At 38.0% G+C, this 19,662-nt stretch overlaps 4 protein-coding genes across 6 annotated transcripts; 2 read left to right on the top strand and 2 right to left on the bottom strand.

Moving 5' to 3' along the window:
* The first annotated feature begins 427 nt into the window (after positions 1 to 427).
* LOC109052141 (E3 ubiquitin-protein ligase RNF182) lies at positions 428 to 7,297 on the top strand. The gene is made up of 2 exons (XM_019069608.2): positions 428 to 714; positions 5,308 to 7,297. Exon 2 carries the CDS (start codon positions 6,037 to 6,039, stop codon positions 6,778 to 6,780), a length of 744 nt encoding a protein of 247 aa, XP_018925153.1. The 5' UTR covers positions 428 to 714; positions 5,308 to 6,036; the 3' UTR covers positions 6,781 to 7,297.
* A 490-nt stretch (positions 7,298 to 7,787) lies between these two features.
* zgc:109913 (regulator of G-protein signaling 9-binding protein) lies at positions 7,788 to 9,794 on the top strand. Of its 2 annotated transcripts, XM_042759110.1 has the most exons (3): positions 7,788 to 8,246; positions 8,652 to 8,880; positions 9,060 to 9,794. In XM_042759110.1, the coding sequence occupies exons 2-3, from the start codon at positions 8,679 to 8,681 to the stop codon at positions 9,593 to 9,595; spliced, it is 738 nt and encodes a 245-aa protein (XP_042615044.1). In that variant the 5' UTR covers positions 7,788 to 8,246; positions 8,652 to 8,678; the 3' UTR covers positions 9,596 to 9,794. The 2 variants fall into 2 exon arrangements, with proteins under 2 accessions (XP_042615044.1, XP_018925142.1); XM_019069597.2 differs by having other exon boundaries at positions 7,788 to 8,880.
* A 49-nt stretch (positions 9,795 to 9,843) lies between these two features.
* Positions 9,844 to 13,104, bottom strand: LOC109052133 (ubiquitin-conjugating enzyme E2 C). Of its 2 annotated transcripts, none has more exons than XM_042759111.1 (7): positions 12,984 to 13,104; positions 12,378 to 12,502; positions 11,637 to 11,664; positions 11,470 to 11,556; positions 11,139 to 11,343; positions 10,161 to 10,220; positions 9,844 to 10,031 (listed from the first exon to the last, which is right to left on the bottom strand). In XM_042759111.1, the coding sequence occupies exons 2-7, from the start codon at positions 12,476 to 12,478 to the stop codon at positions 9,994 to 9,996; spliced, it is 519 nt and encodes a 172-aa protein (XP_042615045.1). In that variant the 5' UTR covers positions 12,479 to 12,502; positions 12,984 to 13,104; the 3' UTR covers positions 9,844 to 9,993. The 2 variants fall into 2 exon arrangements, with proteins under 2 accessions (XP_042615045.1, XP_042615046.1); XM_042759112.1 differs by lacking the exon at positions 12,984 to 13,104 and adding an exon at positions 12,622 to 12,895.
* Positions 13,105 to 13,296: 192 nt separating this feature from the next.
* On the bottom strand, positions 13,297 to 19,185 carry LOC109052128 (deoxynucleotidyltransferase terminal-interacting protein 1). The gene is given in 13 exon segments (XM_042759113.1): positions 13,297 to 14,157; positions 14,237 to 14,292; positions 15,108 to 15,179; positions 15,248 to 15,308; positions 15,418 to 15,476; positions 15,565 to 15,610; positions 15,694 to 15,726; positions 16,144 to 16,229; positions 16,409 to 16,474; positions 16,626 to 16,724; positions 16,810 to 16,906; positions 17,048 to 17,118; positions 18,792 to 19,185. Coding segments are annotated over 13 exon segments (939 nt in total). The 5' UTR covers positions 18,867 to 19,185; the 3' UTR covers positions 13,297 to 14,039.
* Positions 19,186 to 19,662: the final 477 nt, after the last annotated feature.

Below are 19,662 nucleotides of genomic sequence, written 5' to 3'. Positions count from 1 at the left end.
TGCCATAATCTTCCTCCTCTTTATTTCACTTCTGCACGCTTTCAGGGTCATTGTCAGCGCTGTTATCATAATGATATTTATGACAGGTTGTTAATCGAGTTGTTTTTGCTGTGTCATCCGCCATGTTAACTGATTTCACAGTGTGTTACAGCCCGGGGTGTTACTGGCTCCCAAGTGTAACACCACTGACAAGAGAGCATTACAGACAATGATAAAATAAATGTATTTCTTAAAATGCACGATTCATTATGACTATGAGAAAAATACTAATTAATTAATATGCACAGTAAGCTATTTTAATATGCACTTGATGAGTTTTTTTTTTTTTTTTTTTTTTTTTTGTTCCTGGGGGACAAATCAATGTCAAAATGATCCTTGCGTGTCTGAAAAACAACCGAATCAACGTCAAAGTAGCCTGTCTATCATCACCGTCTTCGCACTACGGTGCTCACGTGCGTCCGGTAAGAGAAGTCAAACGCGGTGGACACCGGTCGGAGCTCGCGCTGGCTCCTGTTGCCACAGCAACCACGGAGGAGAAATCCGTGCAGCTTCTGATGCTGTAGCGTTACCGCAATGAGGGGGATGTAGCAGTTGTGGTCGGACAGATGGGACCTCGAGATTTACTGTGACTCACCACAAAGCGACGAGGAAAGGGAAATGTAGACGGTTATTTGGGTTGGATACTGGTTTTCGAGTCGCAATCAAGACCTGAGGGTGAGTGTCATTGGCGATAACTGCGGATTATATACGTTTACTGCTCGTGATATAAACCGTGGGTCCGTGCATTACATTATAAATTTACATCAAATGTTTATACGCATAATCAACGTTTTAGCGCAACGCATTTGATGGACGTCTGCAATAAAACATTGCACGGCTCGCTGCGACAAATATCGTTATTTATGCGATGAGACACTTGTGTTTGTTTAATGCAAAAACTAGAATCGTTTTCTAATATAAGTACATTTGTTGTTGTTATGTTGCTCTAATGAAATCCACAAGAATTGATTAATATATATGTAAAAAGTAAAAAAATACCTGTTGGTTCTAAACCAGCGATGGACATTAAAAATAGCATCTACATTTTTGTAGCTAAATGATGCAAAGTAGTGATTGCAGAGACTGTTGATTGTTGAAATTATCATTAACCAGCTGGCTCCATGACAAATGCCTTGCACATATCTCATAACTCTCAATATTTTATCTGATGGATGCGAAAATTACTCAAAATCCTTCTCAAAATGAGTCTGCACCCAAAAAGGGATTATAAATAAAATTATTATATGCCTATATCTTTTATTACAGTATGGACAAATCGGTTGTCAAGAGCTGTTTGAATGATTTGAAGTTATTGTATTGAGCACATGAGTATCAGACTCCTCACTAATGAACTGTGAATGCAGTCACTGAGAGAGTCTTAGCATGGTATATAATGTCTTATGTGGAGGATGAACTGTAATTACTTCACTGAAAAAGCCTCTTGAACACCATCATTAATAGAGTCTGCCACTTTAAAGAGTCGGTGCTAGAGGCAAGACACAAACATATTATTAAATGCATGCTGAAAAGCATCAGAATTGCACAAAAGGATCCTGTTTAATAGCTCTCGTGAAAAACATGCGAGAGTGTTATTAAGATGGAAAGATTCGAAGAAGTGCTTTGCATCTCAACCCACATTATACTTATTTATGGCGACAGTGTTCAGCCTTGGCAGTGTTCCCGATTGCAAAATGGCATGTCTTGGCCAAACACAGTGGTCACATTAGGACTTTAGTTACATTACGATATATCTCTCTTCCAAATCTGGGACTGTGGTTACCTGTGTGGGTTGGTCTGTTTTATCCCTGCGCTTCAGTGAAGAGAATGGCTAACTCGCATGTGAAATCACCACTGAGCTGTCACACTAAATCAGGAACAACAACTACAAAAAAGCAAGCACTTTTTTACTGCATGGCCAGAAGTGACAGAAAAATAAGGCTCTGCTCCAAAATAAAGCTGGTTTTAAAAGAGACCTCATGAGTTATTTGTATCTATAGCAAAAACCCAAATGGATAAATTGACAGATTTGTTTATGGTTGTGCAATATACGTAATAGCAACTCTTTGTTATTGTTTTCAAAAGCTCTTCTAACATATCGAACAGACCTGAAAATGTATCTGTAATGCTTCTATTTTGCTGGAGAGTCTGATATCCTTCCATTCAGCTGTCGAGACAAAGGTACATTTAGTGCTGATGTCCTGTCAGAAATTAAATTACTGGTCAAAATAAATTGATAGGACGTTTATTTTTCTGTATTGTGTATTCGGTCTGTTTAGTTTTGCACAGAAATCAATCATAGGTGCATTGCTGGCTGATAAGACACCACATTCCTGTCAAGATGTTGAACTAGGTGCCAAAATTAAGACATTTTTGACACTTTTCACCCTTTCTTAATACACATCCCAGGTCTTATTTTGCAGTTCACAGTAATTAAAACGGTGAAGAATGATAAAACAAAAATTATAATTCTCAGACATAATATGAAACATGTTTTCGGCTGATATCACCAGGCCACACAACTGTTTCCATTAGTGTTGTAGGTAATGTAGCCTTTCTAGAATCTTTCCAATAGTTAACAGTAATATACAGTCGTTTACTGAAATATAGCAAATAACAGTAAATATGAAGAACTGTTACCAGTGATATATGAAGAGATGCTCTTGAGAATGAACTTGACCTTTAGCTTCCACGTCCCATTCAAAAAGCTTGCTCAAATGTGTGCCAGTGGCATTTCAGTTCCTGATGGCTAAAATAGATAAAAGTCCATTTTTAACTAATTGAATATGACTTATAGTTGGAAATGCATCACATTACAGAAACACAATAGGTTGTAAATGCTATTTGGATTGTAATTCTGCTACTGGTAGTATATATTGCTGCTATTTTTGTACTGGTGATTTTATGATCCTGTATTTCGCAAGCATCAATTACACATCTAATGTGCATTCTGTGGCACTAGTGCAAAAAAGCTTCCTGTCTAGGAACTGAAAAAGAGAAAAATGAACGTCACATTCTTTTTATTCCGACCAAACTCACTTGAACGCACAACACATCATAACACACAAGTAGGAACATCCCAGGAGAACTTTGGTGGGCATGAGGGTGGTCCGTTATCTAAAGGTTACATTAATAGTCATGCTTGTTGCAAATTTTTTATGAATCTAAAAGGAAACCAATGGGTTTTCTTGTTAATTTCAGGCCATAAGTAGTTATTTCTTTTTATTGGTTTTAAAACAGGCGTTTGTCAGCATATCTAACTGAGCTACTGTGGTTTGTAAACATCGGTTGTCAGCCTGGAACCACCATATGACTGAACAGAGATCCTTAACATATGCATCTAGGGTCTAAATTCTGAGCATCATCATATTCTTTTTTTTTTTTTTTTTATCCCATTTAAACTTAACATGAAGTTGATATATATATATATATATATATATATATATATATATATATATATATATATATATATATATATACACACTAGAAAGCATACTTAATTAAATTAGCTAAAAATAATGGTTTATATGCTCAAACTAACACTGAAAACAAGCATTTCAGAAGGTTTGCATGCTGCTCAAAAGGCTGACGTAAACATTGGGGCAGGCATGTGAACTGGTATTATTTATGTAACCCACAGCACCCAGACACAGATGGTGTTTTCCTGTGAACGCCCATTGCATCTTTATTTCCGCTTCTCACACAAACACACGCAAATGTCCCCTGTGGTTACTGGCACTACTGGTCACCAAAGCAAGAAGATTACAAACACCAGCTGACACTACATCATTATCACGATTCAATTTCAATTATTTTAGAAACAGGACACTTTAGACATGCTGAACAGACAAAGATTTAAGTAAATAGAAATTGAGTTTTCATTACAGACCTTGGGATTGAGAGTTTTCGGGTGAATCTCACATCTTCATTTTAACTAAAATAAGAAATTACATTTTGGATAAAGACAATTAAACCTATTTGAGGACCACTCCGGGCTACGCATTTTCAGTTTTCTTGCCAATGCTTTTTTAAAGCTAACATGATGATAAATTCAGATCTAGTCCCTGAATTTAAGCATCACACAAATTGCATTTAAAAATAGCACATTCTTGATCTGAATAAAGATCTTTATTTACAAGGCACTGAAAACTGCAACTGTGTCTGCAGCCAAGTATAACACAGTTAATATATTCCATTGCAACTGCATTGATTACTTAGCTAAATGTATGTATGTGCACTAATCATGTATTGACTCGCTGTTGTTTTAATGGGAAATAAATTCCACATGACAGTTGCGTTCTTTTAACCTTCGCTCCTCTTGCTTTATGTAGATGTCATGCTTGACCCACTAGCTTTTATTCAGCAGACTGTCTGCTGCCATTTACATGACCTAGCTGAGGAACCCTTAGAGACAAGCTGCCATACAATGTCAAAGTCATAATTTCAGCGCATCACTGCGTCCTCGACTGTTGGTCATGTGTGTGTGTGAGTGTGTGACAGTCCTTATCACAGTCATCAAGGTTGGAGGGGGAGGTTGGGGGATGCTGTATCCTCTAGTGCCGCATGCATGCTATTTATAAACCGGCTTCAAATTCAAAACAACCTGCGCTTTGAGAAATGGAAAGAAATCAGGAAAAACAATGAAATGTTTCGTAGTGGAAAAATTAAATTAGCATGTTTGCCACTCTCTTGTTAACATCTACTTGCATCACTTGTTTGCCTCTCTGTCAGATCGGAGTGAGTCACGTCCACAGGGAATCAGGAAATACAGGAGCTAATTACATATGTAATCAACTTTTTATGGCCTCCGTTGACCTCTGCTTGAACGGCTTGCCACGCCTATGGCTAGCACATCTGAGGATCCTTTTTAGCCAAGTAATCAATGAAACATAAATTTTTGCCATATACAAGGATGCAACCAAATAATGGTTTAAACGTTTAAGAGTTTGAAATTAAAAAGTCAACAATCGGCCACTAACCTGAATACTGGTAGGTACAACTAGAACTGTTTTTGGTGGGCAGTTTGCATGCTTTTTATCACACACGCCCACCACTATGTTGACATCTATACACCTGATAAGAAGGGTTTGATGAATGCAAAGGGTTTTTAGTGCTGCTGGCTCAATGACACTAGCAGTGTTTTACTCACAAAAGGTAAGTTTAGATATCAAGCTATTCCCTCTTGCGTTCTTCACATCTGCTGCGAAGTGTTGACATTTTGCATTTTTGCAAACATTCTTATCTAGATAACTCCTCTGTCTCTTCTCTCAGTTTTTGCAGAATGAACAAAGAGCTTCAAGAACTCCGAGGACAATATAAGCATTCATAGTTGAAGGTCATGATCAAGTGTAGCCATTACTGGAAGAAGAAAATATCTGACAGTATTCAGGATGATTCTGCTGACTTTATCTGAATCTGTGATTCTTCCACCGCATTCCAGAATCAGTTATGGATAACGAGGCAAAAACACGCTCTGTGTCCAGACTCTGATTTCAAAGGAACTGGCAGACGCTTGACAGCCCTGCTATGGAATATTTTTGGACTTCTCTGGTGTCAACTGTCTTGATTTCTTTGTCTCTTCTGTTTTGTCTTTCTGTCTTTCTCTAAACCATGCTGGAAAAACCCAAGTAAGTTCTGGATCTGAGTGCGGACAGTGAATGGAGATCCTCATTTAGCATGCACTGAATTTGCATATTGTTGTATTTTAGCTTTATCTGCTTGTCATAAATACATTAGGGTGTCATATCATGGACATATGTTAAGCTTTCCGTCAGGACTTAGTTTTGCTTCTGTGGACTTCTTATCGGCATTATGTGCTGCAAGATGAATTTAAGCAATCCTTGTTGGTGAAAAACAAACACAAAGCATAAAAACAAGGGCTACCAAGGACAGCTCAGGTGCTTCTCCAATAGCATACTAAAATTTGTTTAATTTGAACATTTGCACCTGCTTCCTGGCTCTTCCAGTCCTCTTGGCTGTTGCTGCACTCCATCTCTCAGGATGAGCCAGAAGTCTGACTCGGAGACTGAGGGCTCCCAGGCACCAGTGATTTATACGGTGGAGGAACTGGAGTGCAAGATCTGCTACAATCGCTTTGACACACGAGCCCGCAAGCCCAAGGTGTTGAGCTGCTTGCACCGCGTCTGTGCCAAATGCCTCAAGAAGATGGTGGAGCTGGACTCGTCTCCGAGTATCATCAGCTGCCCCTTCTGTCGCCATGAGACTCACGTCCCTGATGAGGAGATCTGGTTGCTTCAAGATGACAGCAACATACTGGCCATTCTGACTTACCAGGACCGGGCACGTAAGAGTGGCACCACACCCAGTGGCGAGGTCCTTTTGACCCCCAGCAGCCTGAGCGGAGGCGAGCAGGCCCACAGCTCTTCTGATTGCCTCGTCATCACAATCATGGAAGTCCCTGGAGAGTCGCAGTCCTCTGACTCTATGAGCATGTTGAACATGGTGCGCTTGTATCGGCCGGCCAGCCTGGACTCCTTGCCTTGCCACCTGCCCATCCAGAAGTGCCGGGCGTGGACGTCTCGTTCGGTTCCTCGCTTTTTGATGGGTTTCCTCTGCCTGGTCTACTTTAGCTCGCTGCCACTGGGGATCTACTTACTGATGATCCAGCAGCTCACGATGGGAGTGATCTTGGTCAGCCTGGTGCCCTCCACCCTGGTCCTTTGCGTGTTCTACGGCTTCTGCCAATGTCTGTGCCATGAGATCATGGAGGCCATCGCCACATAACGCCCCACGGTTGGTCTTTGGGCTGATCTTTGGACTAGCAAGACCTGTAAAAGAACAAAAGCCAAATGACTGATTCATATCTGCTAATCCCAGACACCCAATTTTTTCTGTCATACCAGATTGTACCAGCATCTACTCGTTGTAACTCACCTCACATTGTATGCAGGGCCAACTATACTTGACTTTAGCAGTTAAAGCTTGATTACCAATGCAAGCTGGAGGTATTGATTTTGGAGTGCATCAGATCGCTGTGGTTTTGAATCGTGTCTAGCTCACCCAAGGGGTCTTCAACAACTGTGATATAAATAACATGCAACAGAGAATGAAGTCTGTCCACACTTTAATATGGAAACCACAGGATGTGTTCAACAATACTAGATGAATTTGTTCGCTTTCCATTATCGTATAAATATCTGTGGTATAATTTCAATCATTGTCTCAATGTTCTCGTTGAAGTCCCTAGTTGCCTTTGTAAGGCATATCAATGGCCAAGCTGTAATGTATATGTAAAACAAGTGAATTTGTGTTTGTCATTGCTATGAGAATGAACAAATACTTTAAAAGCCACCTGTTAGATAATCAATAAAGATTCTTCCATATCTAACAGAACTCTAGATTAAACAATGAAGTACACTTACCATACTTGAACACTCCTTGAGTATCGTTCTGGACAAGGACAATGACAAAAAGATGCATTGGATTTTCATTGAAATTGGCATCCTAAAATGAATCTAGTAATTGATGAACCTTACTTTATATAAAAGGAAAATCCTCCTATATCACAATTTTGAGTGTGAAGCAGATTATAATTATGACAGAGGAATTGTCAGTGCTTATTACAGCTTTGCTGTTTTGCTAACTGAATGAGTTAATATTACTGGTGTTGCTCAGGAGACTTGACCCATGGGAGCGTACGTGTTGCATCAAGTGACACACAGCTTTCAAACAAGCCCAAGTAACCACAAGGGAGTCAATAAAGGATCCCCGTCTGCTCCTCCACAATACCATACCACTGTCCCTGTGGACAATTAACTTCACATAAACCACTGTGCACAGCACACACATTATTACACACACCCCCACATGCACACACACATATATATATATATATATAGACAACCGTACATACAGTCATTATGCATGGATGTCTTGATGCAAAAACCTTGTCCTCCCAACACTGCATGTGTTTCCGAGAAAGAACGAACTTTGACATAATGATCTTCGGCGCAAGGTAATCTGGGAGCATGTACTGCAACGTTTGGGCCTAATTTTAACAAGTGTCCCTGAAGATCGGCCTCTATAAAAGCTTTGGAAAAAAAGAAACATAGGTGAGTGTACAAATACAAGGAGGTTGGCAGAAGTGTCTCAAATAGATGTAATCACGCTGAGAAGCAGGGATGTCAAAACAACTTGCAAGTTTCCGAAGACTATGAAACCATACAGATCTCTCTGAGGCTCAGTTAACAGTAAGTGGCTTTTCTCTTTTATAAAATGTTTGGCATACAAATGCATTTGCATGCAAAAGGATGTAGCATTTGAACTGAACATCATCACATCACACATCATAATGATCAGAAATTAGGGAAAATTTGAATTAATGTTACAAAGTGGTGCAACAGTTATAAAAAGAAACCAGGCTAATAAAGGCAAATAGTTTATTTGTTTAAGCAAAATAAATGGTTATTGACTATTCATTTAATTGGGATTAAATTGAGAAAAAAAATGAACTACAAGATTTATGAATTTAAAAACTTGATTCATCTAGTGAAGTCCAAAACTACACCATACATCATTTAAAATATTTTATTTCAGAATGGGCCAGACCAATTCTGATATTGAGATCAACAATAACTCTTAAATTTTCTGCAAAGTTTAGGTCGTTCACCACACGAGTGGTAATGAGTCGCTGGCGGCAGTCAGTAGTGGAAATCCAAACCAGAAAGAGGCAGGTGAATGAATGCGAGCGGGCACAGGCCGCCCTAAGCAAAGTGACAGCCTGCTTCCAGCAAATGGCCACCTCCTTGGGGAGCAACATGGATGGGAGCTTCCTTAGAGAGGAGCTGGAGGAAACCAGGACAGTAGCTCATAAAATATGTTCAGGTAAGACTGGACAAATACAAACAAAAAACAAGCAGGAAGCAGTTTGGTAATGCTAGTGGTGCAGAAATTTTACATTGCCCTTTCAGTATTTTTCTACACTGCAAAAACTAGAAGCTGGCCATATTCAATTACGCCACATTCAAACTGTTGATAGTTGACTTGTTCGACTTATGTTTCAGGGCTTCACCAGAGGCTGCTAAGTCTTCTGATAGAAATGGAGCAAGGACAGGAGGACAAAGAACAGGTTGAACGACTTTGGGTGATCTTTTTGTCCAGCTTGGAAAACTTCCAGCAGGACCTAAAGAAGGTCAAAGTCTTGCAAGAGATGTTCCCTCTGACCCAGCGCAAAGATCGACGAGCCCTCGTCAACACAGGTTATGTAGGTGGAACTTCGGAAGTAGCAGCTCGGGCAGCCATGGTACAAACGTCATGGTTATCAGTAGAGGAGACTGCAAGCCCAGACCTGAAGAACCACATAGTGGAGATTGATGTTCTGCTTGAAGAAATGCTTCAAAGAGTTAATGTTCCACTGTGGTCTGTTGAACCCACACAAGAAGCCTGGTTAGAAGGTGTTTCTAACCAAGATGGTGGGCAAGAAGAGGATGAAAGCTTGGAGGACATAATGGAAGTGGAGGTGGTGTCTCAAAATAATACATCAGGCTGTTGTAATCACCACAGCTGCAAAGTAGGCTGTCTACTATGCCTGCTTAGCTAGGTTCTGGAACTAGGTTAAATTAAAGTTTTGAAATTGATACGTATTCTGCAATAACATAGGTTAAAATTGCCGACAACAATACATAAACCTTTTAATTCACTATAGAACATTTTTCAGACTATATTCTTACCCGAGTTGTGTGCTAAACTTTTATATTGTAAATATTAAAAATAAATAAAACAAAAGCAATTTTTTAACATTCTGGTCTTATTTTCACTTCCTTCAATCCAATAATTTGGGACACAAACTCAATTCACTTAGCATTTTATTCAGGAAACTCTCATACAACACAGAAATAATATACACACAGAACAATTACAGAAAATTTACATTATTATGAACAAGAAAAAAAAAACAACAAAAAAAACAAAACAAAAGGCAGACATTTATGTTCATGGTCAATTCTTGTAGGTTGCGTGCAAATGGTCTTTGAAGGCTGCAACAAAATAGATTTGAAATGTGTTGGTTTATTGCACAATTCACCGAAACACTGAACTAGAAACCATTGTCTAAAAATACTGCATTTCCAAACAACTGCTTCACAGTGGCATGATCATTCACTCACCTTCCTGGTCATCCCATAGTTCGGCAGCTCCAGAGTTCATTGGACTATCATTGTTGGGTTCTAAAAACAAGAATTCATGAGTACAATGATCCAGACGAGACGGCTAGTAAATTAGTTTAAAAGCCAACCAAATCAGAAAAAAAAGACATGCTGCTTTATATACTAGAAGCAAATAGTTCACCTTACAAGAATTAAGATCTGAAGAAGTATTCAGGGCATAAATAGGCACTGCCAAGTTATTGAAATCATATTGTCACATTAAAACGGTTTAATGCACAAGTAGTTCCAAGTCAGTTTAATCACCATTCTTTATTAATGCGCTGCTTTAATTGACACACACACAGAGAGAGAGACAGAGACAGAGATCCCGCTGCTTACACAGAAAGTTCAGGGGTAGACCAACTTTAACTTGTCAACTTTTATTAATAAAACCACTTAGAACCACTCAGATACTGGATCACTGCATTATGAAAATCTCTGTTTAAGTAACTAAACTCACAACTTCAGTGTTGTAGATAGAGATGCAGGTAATTCACACACACACACACACACAACTGTCATCTTTCTCTCTCGATCAAACGATCAATAGTTAATGTGATCTAACTGCACCATTTCATCTGTGTCTGATTTGAAGTAGACAGAATGCTAGAGCTAACGAGCCATAACTGACAAAAATAACTGTCATTCTTACCCATTCGATCAAATATTGTGCTGCAATGAGCAATACTACTTTTTCCTTGTCTATAACTTGGCAAATGACCATGGAATAAGCGGGATAATCAACGGCTTGCATTAAAGGATTTTAAATGTTCTTTGCCTCCACATCGTGGATTTAAAATCCTTTAATGCACAGCAAGCCATTGATTATCCCTTACTTAAGCATCCTGCAGGTTGTGGCCAAATTCCAACTCATGAACCGAAAGTGAACCAAGCTTCTGAATTTTGCTCAGCACTACTCATGTCAAAAGCATAACCTACCTCCTAATAGACTCTGAATGGATAACAGAATGGAGCGAACATCATATAGTGCAGACCACTTGTCCTTCAAAATGTCTAGGCAGATAAAACCATTCTCATCGACATTTGGATGGAAACAAGCAGTGATGAATTTCACCCGAGGGGCATTGTAGGGGTACCCGCTAGGAAACTCCAGTGAAAGTTTGTACCTCAAACCTTCATAAACCTAATCAGGGAGAAAACAAAAAGATGATGGATTTAAGCAGAATCTTCTAATGATCTAGATTACTATGTTGTATGTAAGAATCCCATACCCTGACATCAGGGGGAAGAAAACAACAGTTGTTCCTACCGTTCCTTGAGCACCATCTATTGTGCCAATCCATTTGAAGAGATTGTCAGACTCTGGAAACGCTGAAATCCCCTTGTCTCCTGACATCTGCATCAGACATAAAGCATAAAGTTAACACCACAGTTAAAGAGACCAAACATTACACCTGCTGTATATAGAGTCCTCACCATTAGTGTCATCAGCTCTTGCTGAAGCCTACGGAGGGAAAGGGTAGACACTGTACATGAACGTGAATAAAAAAAACAAAAAAACAAATGCAAGCACATAACTTAAAAGAAAATATGATGCCAGACAGGTCATTTCAAATGCCAAAATGAATGAAAAAAATGCTATTTACAGCAGTGAAAAATTACTAGCACCTCACTGAAACTACTGTACTTTCTAGCTCTCAATTATGAATACCAATAACATAAATGTCCCTGTTGGACATCACAGCACATTTATAAACTCCAGGATGATTGAACATGAAAAGAGAATCTGTGTATTGCTTGATTATCTGCAAAGTTTAATGCACTGAATACTTTTGGAACCATTTTGGTTGACAGAATTGTGAATAATAATAATCATAACTGTACAATTTCATCAGAAATGTAAATTAATCAATATTAACTTGTGATTCTGCCTTCATTACAAGTTAAATAAATAGCTGTACTGATTTAGAAAAGAGCAGGACTCTAATGTTAATGATATTGTTTAATTCCAGTACAGTATTTCAATACAAATACTGTTCTGATTAAGAATACGTGGTTTCCAGCCGAATCAAAAAATGATAAACAAGCATGTAGGAATTGTAGTTTTATTTGATCCCGTTAGAACTGCTTTCAGGTTATGAAATAAATCCCAATAGGAAGGAATCCTGCATGCATTTCTGTCTGAGAACGGCCCACAGAAGCGTTCGGGAATCAAACCTTTTCGTGACGGAACCTTTGGACACGCTTCCGCTGGACTCGCTGCCCTTCAGCGCTGCTGTGCTCGAGGCTGCTGCGGGATCCATATTCTGAGAGGCCATCGCGTCCGATCTGCGATGGTTGGACTGGAGGAAAAACACATGGTTTTAGTTTGTTTGGTTACCGGACGAAAATACGGTTTACAACTTAGGACGCGTTGTATACTTTGAGTTAGTGAGCTTCATGTCTATCTGGCTGAACTAACCGGCAGATGGAAACTGAACCGAGTGAATATAAACTGGAGCCTGAAGCGAATTCGCTTCGATTTAGTCCTCGTGTGGTATCGTTAAACGGCTAACGTATAGGCCTAACGTTAACTTACTCATAATAAAGCTGGCGGTGATAACCTAAACAAATCGATGTTGCGATTCACAGAATACGCATCTACGTCACTTGAAGCTGAAATAAAACCAACGGCAACAAATGGACACTCGTCAGTTAAAGAAGGTATCGAGTAAGCGAATGCGCTTATTCAATTATACAAGCAACATAACAATAAAACCTATATAAGTTAAATCAACCTCGATTCATACATTAAAAGCAGTATTGTTTAAATATGTACATTACCAGCAGTGTTCAGTGCAATCAACAACACTAACTAACCGATTGCTGAACGAAATTTTAAATCACATCCCGCCCCCGTTTAAACTGAAGCTGCCCAACGGAATTCTCCGCCTTTGACGTCATTTCAACCAATCATAAGCACGGATTACGAACAAAGCGATTGCATAGCAACCAATGAGCATTGATGCTAGGCACGAACCACTTTGATTTGATTGGGTAATACAGCCAGGTAGGCGTATCCATAACCGTTGACTAGTAGTTTCAGTCTTTCAGTGCATTAAACTGTATTTACTAGTTATAAAAATTTGAGTATTCATTTAGCATAAAAACTGTTTATTGGTAAATATACTCGCATACATTAATAAACTGTTCTACATTTTCAGATGTAACAGACAGAGTGTAACAGGTATGAAATTCATTTAGAAAATAATTTAAACACTTACCCTACCGTTATTAATAAGCTATAAAATCAGTCAATTAAAAAAATGTTCATTTCATTTAAAAAAAACAAACAAACATTAAAGTTACAAAATATACTATAAGGTAAAAACATTAAGCTCATTGTATAGTTCTGTGAGAGGAAGTAGCTTCTTAGGTTTTTGTTCTTTAGAACAAAGCAATATATTTAAAAGGACAGAAATGAAAATAACCAAATAAATTCCATTTTAAAGCATATATGACAAACAAAATTATTAGTTAAAAAAATAGGACAAAGGATCATGGGAAACACACAAAAACAAACATACAAAATGTCTTAACCACAGTACTTAAAAAAAAAAAAAATTAAGGCTCTATGTGTGCCTTATGAGATATTGAAGTCTTTTAAATACAAAGTCATGAAAAAATAAATTCGATCTAGACCAGTTTAGACCATTGCACATTAAAATGAAATGTGGAATTTTGATTTGGCAAGTAATCCTCCAACAGAACAATTTCTGGGCAACTTGATCATAATGCCTGGGTCTACTGTGAACATCGCACAAACAAAACAAACAACAACAAGTTACAGTTATGTTAAACTGGTAACACTCAAGAGTGTCCGTGGTCCAATGGTTGGTATTACATGACGAGTTCATTTTCTGTTTTCTGCGCTTCCATTGCCTTCTGCATCTTCTCCACCATCCACAAGGGCACTAGAAACGGTTTCAGTTCATCCAGCTTCAACTCAGGGCAGTCCCTAAGATTCAGAGAAAAATATTGTGATGCATGTTTTCTGTAAAATTCTTTAAGTTTTATTTAGTTGGAAAATGAAGTACTTGTAGTCTTCACTTCGGGCAAGATCAAGAATGTCCTCTTCTATAAGCAGATAGGCCTGAGAAGAGAAATGGTTGAAATAAGATGAGGATGAATCTTTATTTAATGCTTCGTTTTTGGGAATAGTTTTGAAAATTTGCTAAAAATGTCCTTGTCCTCAGGCCATCCAAAATGTGGATGAGTTTGTTTCTTTATCAGATTTGGAGAAATGTAGCATTGCATCAGTGTCTCAGCAATAGATGCTCTGCAGTGAATGGGTGCCGTCAGAATGAGAGTCCAAACAGCTGATAAAAACATTGCAGTAATCCACCCCATCAATTAACGTCTTGAGAAGTAAAAACTGCATGTTTATGAGAATCAAATCCATCATTAAGACGTTTTAACTTTAAAATGTCGCTTCTGGACAAAATACCTCTAATGAAAAAGTCCATCTCCTGTTGTCCTCTCACATCAAAATCCACCTACATATTTGTGTACACCTGTTTTGGACTGTTTTTTGTTTTTTTGATCCGTGCATATTTCTCTCCTGATTCAGACCAGATGACTTTTTCACTGGAGAAAGCAATATTATGGATATATTTGTTTAGTATTTTTGACTTTTTCAATGGTTTTAGGTATATTATGGTTATAAAAATACAGTTTTTTAGTTAGAAGGATTTTATCTGATGGACTGGAGTGCTGTGGATTACTTGTGGATTATTGTGATGTTTTTATCAGCTGTTTAGACTCTCATTCTGACGGCACCCATTCACTGCAGAGCATCCATTGCTGAGATGATGAAGAAACAAACTCATCTACATCTTGAATGCCCTTAAGGTAAATCATTTTTGGGTGAATTATTCCTTTAACATGTTTTGGAAACAACGTCCTCACCATCTTCCCACCGGTGGCTCTCATGTGCTGTCTTTCTGAAAGCCAGTGTTTGTCCTGAGCATCAGCGGCATACTGAGACACAAAAGATATTAACGTTACCTCCACGTGAACATTAATTCTCAGAAAAAGACTGAACGTACCTTGAAGAGCTCTGCATGTTTGATGTAGATTCTTCCTCTTGTACCACCCATTCCCAAAGCCCTGAAATTACATCAGTACTTGTTGAACAAATATCGTTTAAGAGGGCCTGTTTTTGTCAGCTATTGTGAAATATATAATAATACAGTTAGAGCAAACTTTGTCCACTTACTTATTGGCCCTGGATCCCAGAACGAATGTGCTGTTCTCAGTCAGTCTGGATGGGTCCCACTATACAAACATCAACACACTTACGTCAATATAAACATTTCAGTATCAATTATTATGCCATTTTAATCCAAATGCACATTATAACTACCTTAGGTCCTTCTCGCCTTATTGGCTCGGATACTTTGGGTTTTGCTCTGCGGAGGACATTTTAAAATTTCAAAAGCTTGAATCTTTAATGTGTGGAGATATCCGATAAAGAAAACCTTTGGACACTTACGCAGTGCTGTACTGGGATGTTCTGTCGTATGTCGTACTGTACAGGTGGGCGAGGTTTTTTGTGTGTATTAATGTAAATGTTATATTGGTGGTGTTCATTTCATCTGAAGTCTTGTTTTCGAGATGTTGTTTAATGTCATTAGTTTTTTAAATGTGGTTTAATGTCATTATTTTTTTATAAATACACTACTGTTTAATAGTTCAGGGTCAAAAAATAATTTTTGTGAAAGAAATTGACACTTTTATTTAGCAAGGATGCGTTACATTGATCAAAAGTGACATTAAAGACATTAACAAAGATTTCAAATAAAAGCCGTTCTTTAGAATTTTTGATTCATCAGAGAATCCTTAACAAAATGCATCACGGGTTCCACAACAATATGACTGTTTTCACCATTGATAATAATCATCATATAAGTTACAAATATTCCAATAAGTTCAAATAGAAAATAATATTTCCAAATATGTTTTTTATTTTACCTTTTTAGGGATGGGGCTGGCTCTCTGGCCAGAGGAGTCGTCCGGCTGCCGTGCACGCTGTGAAACCAACAAAAGTAAAAAAGAAGTAATAAAATAAAAACAACCACTTAGTACTAAAAATAAAATAAATCAGTACTGAAAAATGCCTGCTATAATACCAGATATAATAACAACATATAGTTAACATATGAAATTAAAATCTCAATGAACTGCATTACAATTTGGATAACATTTACCTTCACTGTGGGGTCAACACTAGCTTTCGGGGCCATTTTCTCAGCATCAGGAAAGAGCTGCTTTGCCTAAAACAGAAACAGGACATTTCCAAACATTTAACTTGTAGGTTGATTTACCACAAAATGTTGCATGCATATTATATATATATATATATATATATATATATATATATATATATATATATATATATATATATATATATATATCAAGCTTTACATGTTCCAGGCAGTTTCTGCAGGTGTCTCTGATAAGCTGGTCGGGCTGGACGTCTCCTCCAACATTTTCTTTCACATTGCTGGCAGCCTTCTCAAAAAACTGCACAAGAAAAGAATAAAAAACACAATCTGAGCAATTTAAATCACATCAGAAGTCTCCAAAAATGACATGATCGTTCAGTCACCTTCATATATTTTCTGAACACAGCACGGATGTCTTCGTTAAAGCTGGGCTGCAGAACAGTTCGCAGAAGATCCATGGAAATGACAGGATCTGTGTAACTTCACACAATGACACGCTCAATCAAACATGGTGTTTTGAAAGAGCCACAGATGTCTTTCTTACAGCACATCAACCTGAGACTATAGTAGTTCAACAATGAAAACTAATCACGCACTTGAAATGCATATTTCTGGACTTACCTGACCGTCATCTGTGAGCGCCGTCCTCTGCGATGAACCTGTCTGTGTTTGATCATGATGTTCCAGGGATTCTGCCGTTCAGGAAAACAGATTTTCACAACATCCAGATAAAGTGTAAATGCTCATAAAGAAGGATGCAACAACCAAGATCCAATCAGGACAAGCCCTCTAGCATGGCCATAATATAATAAAATGCTTAATTTATAATTACAAGTTCATGCATGTAATTGCAAAGATGGTTTGACAGTCAGTGCAACATTAAGTACTCAACATTTTGATTTACAGATAGATTTATAGATGGACAAAAGTGTGTTTGTTTTGTTTGGTTTTTTTAAACAAAGGAGAATATAGTGTAACATGTACAGTGGGGCTTGAAAGTTTGGGCACCCCTTGCAGAATCTGTGAAAATGTGAATAATTTTCAAAAAAATAAGAGAGATCATACTAAATAACACATTATTTTTTATTTAGTACTGTCCTGAGTAAGATATTGTACATAAAAGATGTTTACATTTAGTCCACACGACAAAAAAAATTGCTGAAATTATTAAAATAACCCCATTCAAAAGTTTGTGAACCCTTGGTTCTTAATACTGTGTGTGGTTACCTGATGATCCATGACTGTCTTTCTGTTTTGTGATGGTTGTGCATGAGTCCCTTGTTTGTTCTGAACAGTTAAACTGAGAACTGTTCTTAAGAAAAATCATCAGCTCCTGCAGATTCTTCAGTTTTCCAGCATCTTTGCATATTTGAACCCTTTCCAGCAGTGGCTGTATGATTTTGAGATACATCTTTTCACACTGAGGACAGCTGAGGGACTCAAACACAACTATTAAAAAAAAGGTTCAAACATTCACTGATGCTCCAGAAGGACATGAGATGCATTAAGAGCTGGGGGGTGAAAACTTTTGAACACGATGAAGATGGCCAAATTTTTCTTAATTTGTTGAAATATGATTTTTTTCCATTTAGTTCTGCCCTTTGTAAGCAACAGAAGATACTTGTGTGTTTCCCGGAACACAATTTAATTACACTTTACCTTGATCTTCAAATTCCAAAAGTTTTCACACCCCGGCTCTTAATGCATCTTGTTTCCTTCTGGCGCATCAGTGAATGTTTGAACCCGTTTTAATAGTTGTGTTTGAGTCCCTCAGCTGTCCTCAGTGTGAAAAGATGCATCTCAAAATCATAGTCACTGCTGGAAAGGGTTCAAATATGCAAAGATGCTGGAAAACTGAAGAATCTGCAGGACCTTAAAGATTTTTCTGAAGAACAGTTCTCAGTTTAACTGTTCAGAGCAAACAAGGGACTCATGCACAACCATCACAAAACAAAAAGACAGTCGTGGATCATCAGGTAACCACACACAGTATTAAGAACCAAGGGTTCACAAACTTTTGAATGGGGTTATTTTAATAATTTCAGCATTTTTTTTTATCTTATGGACTAAATTTAAACATCTTTTATGTGCAATATCTTACTCAGGACAGTACTAAATAAAAAATAACATGCATTTAGTATGATCTCTCTTATTTTTTGAAAATTATTCACATTTTCACAGATTCTGCAAGGGGTGCCCAAACTTTCGAGCCCCACTGGCTTAGTTTTCTTTGTGCAAAACATATTTTCTTTAATACATTTTCGGGGTGAATGTGACCTGGAAAGGTTCTTGGCAGGTTGCATGCTCAGTTATGGTGCATATAAAGAATGATGATGAAGATGATGATGACACGAGTTTGCCTCACCACTGTCTGGACCTGCTGCTCGGTGAAGTCCTGCTGGAGCCAGTCCCTGCGTCCCTCACTCCTCTGGGCCCCCATCACTCTCCACCAATGAATCCTCAGCGGATCGATGAAGATCGATAGAAAGGCTCCGGGGGTTTCTTGATGTTGATCGATAAGTGTGCACTTCACCGCTGCGAGCTGACAGCAACTCAATGCAGTCAGATAGCTGGCGAGCTAATTCTGACCCTTTAAACTTGACTGCAGATTGAGAACAACAGGCTTAACGGCACGTGCTTAGAAACAATGAAATGATCAGAAAAAGCACTGTTTCTCAAATCTCGATGCTTTGTCAGACGCTTCCTCAAGCTCAGTAACGCAGTGACGTCAACAAAATCGTAACCTGCTCTTGCGGTTTCTGTGAAGAATTTCAAAATAAAAGTCTAAGATCGGTAGTGCGCATGCGCAGCCACACAATGGGCGTGGTCACGCGTGAGAGTACCTTACACGGAGCGAGCGGCCATTATTGTTGTGGCACGGAAGATGATTGTTTGAGGCGAAATTTACATCTAGATAAATGTTATATTCCAAATTTAAACAGTATTATTCTTTTAACCCTTTAACCCTTTAACTGTTTTTTTTTTTTTTTGCATTAAAGTGCACTATCCAAACTTAAATTGTTGTAATTTATGAACACTTTGGAATATAGACCTAAGGTTGTCTTTTTAAAGAAGAAAATTAGCTGATTTTGGCAAAAGCGGATTTTTTTTCAAAAAATTAAAGTATCAAAAAGTTATAGAAGTTTAAATGTACTATAAATAATATGCGCTATATTAATTTTATTTTATTTATTATATTTTACATAACAGGTTTTACTCTAAAATTGGTATAAAAT

The sequence above is a fragment of the Cyprinus carpio genome, chromosome A6 (assembly GCF_018340385.1).
Source record: "Cyprinus carpio isolate SPL01 chromosome A6, ASM1834038v1, whole genome shotgun sequence".
NCBI classification, from domain to species: Eukaryota; Metazoa; Chordata; class Actinopteri; order Cypriniformes; family Cyprinidae; genus Cyprinus; species Cyprinus carpio.
The sequence above is the reverse complement of the archived record's forward strand: the minus strand, read 5'-3'. Positions and strand labels throughout refer to the sequence as shown.

Excerpts from the sequence above, each read along its gene's own strand:
- LOC109052141 (XM_019069608.2), top strand. The coding sequence starts at position 6,037 with ATGAGCCAGAAGTCTGACTCGGAGACTGAGGGCTCCCAGGCACCAGTG.
- zgc:109913 (XM_042759110.1), top strand. The coding sequence starts at position 8,679 with ATGAGTCGCTGGCGGCAGTCAGTAGTGGAAATCCAAACCAGAAAGAGG. Across the intron at positions 8,881-9,059 it reads AGCTCATAAAATATGTTCAG|GGCTTCACCAGAGGCTGCTA; the intron begins GTAAGACTGGAC and ends CTTATGTTTCAG.
- LOC109052133 (XM_042759111.1), bottom strand. The coding sequence starts at position 12,478 with ATGGCCTCTCAGAATATGGATCCCGCAGCAGCCTCGAGCACAGCAGCG. Across the intron at positions 11,665-12,377 it reads AAAGGTTCCGTCACGAAAAG|GCTTCAGCAAGAGCTGATGA; the intron begins GTTTGATTCCCG and ends TTCCCTCCGTAG. Across the intron at positions 11,557-11,636 it reads AAGAGCTGATGACACTAATG|ATGTCAGGAGACAAGGGGAT; the intron begins GTGAGGACTCTA and ends TGTCTGATGCAG.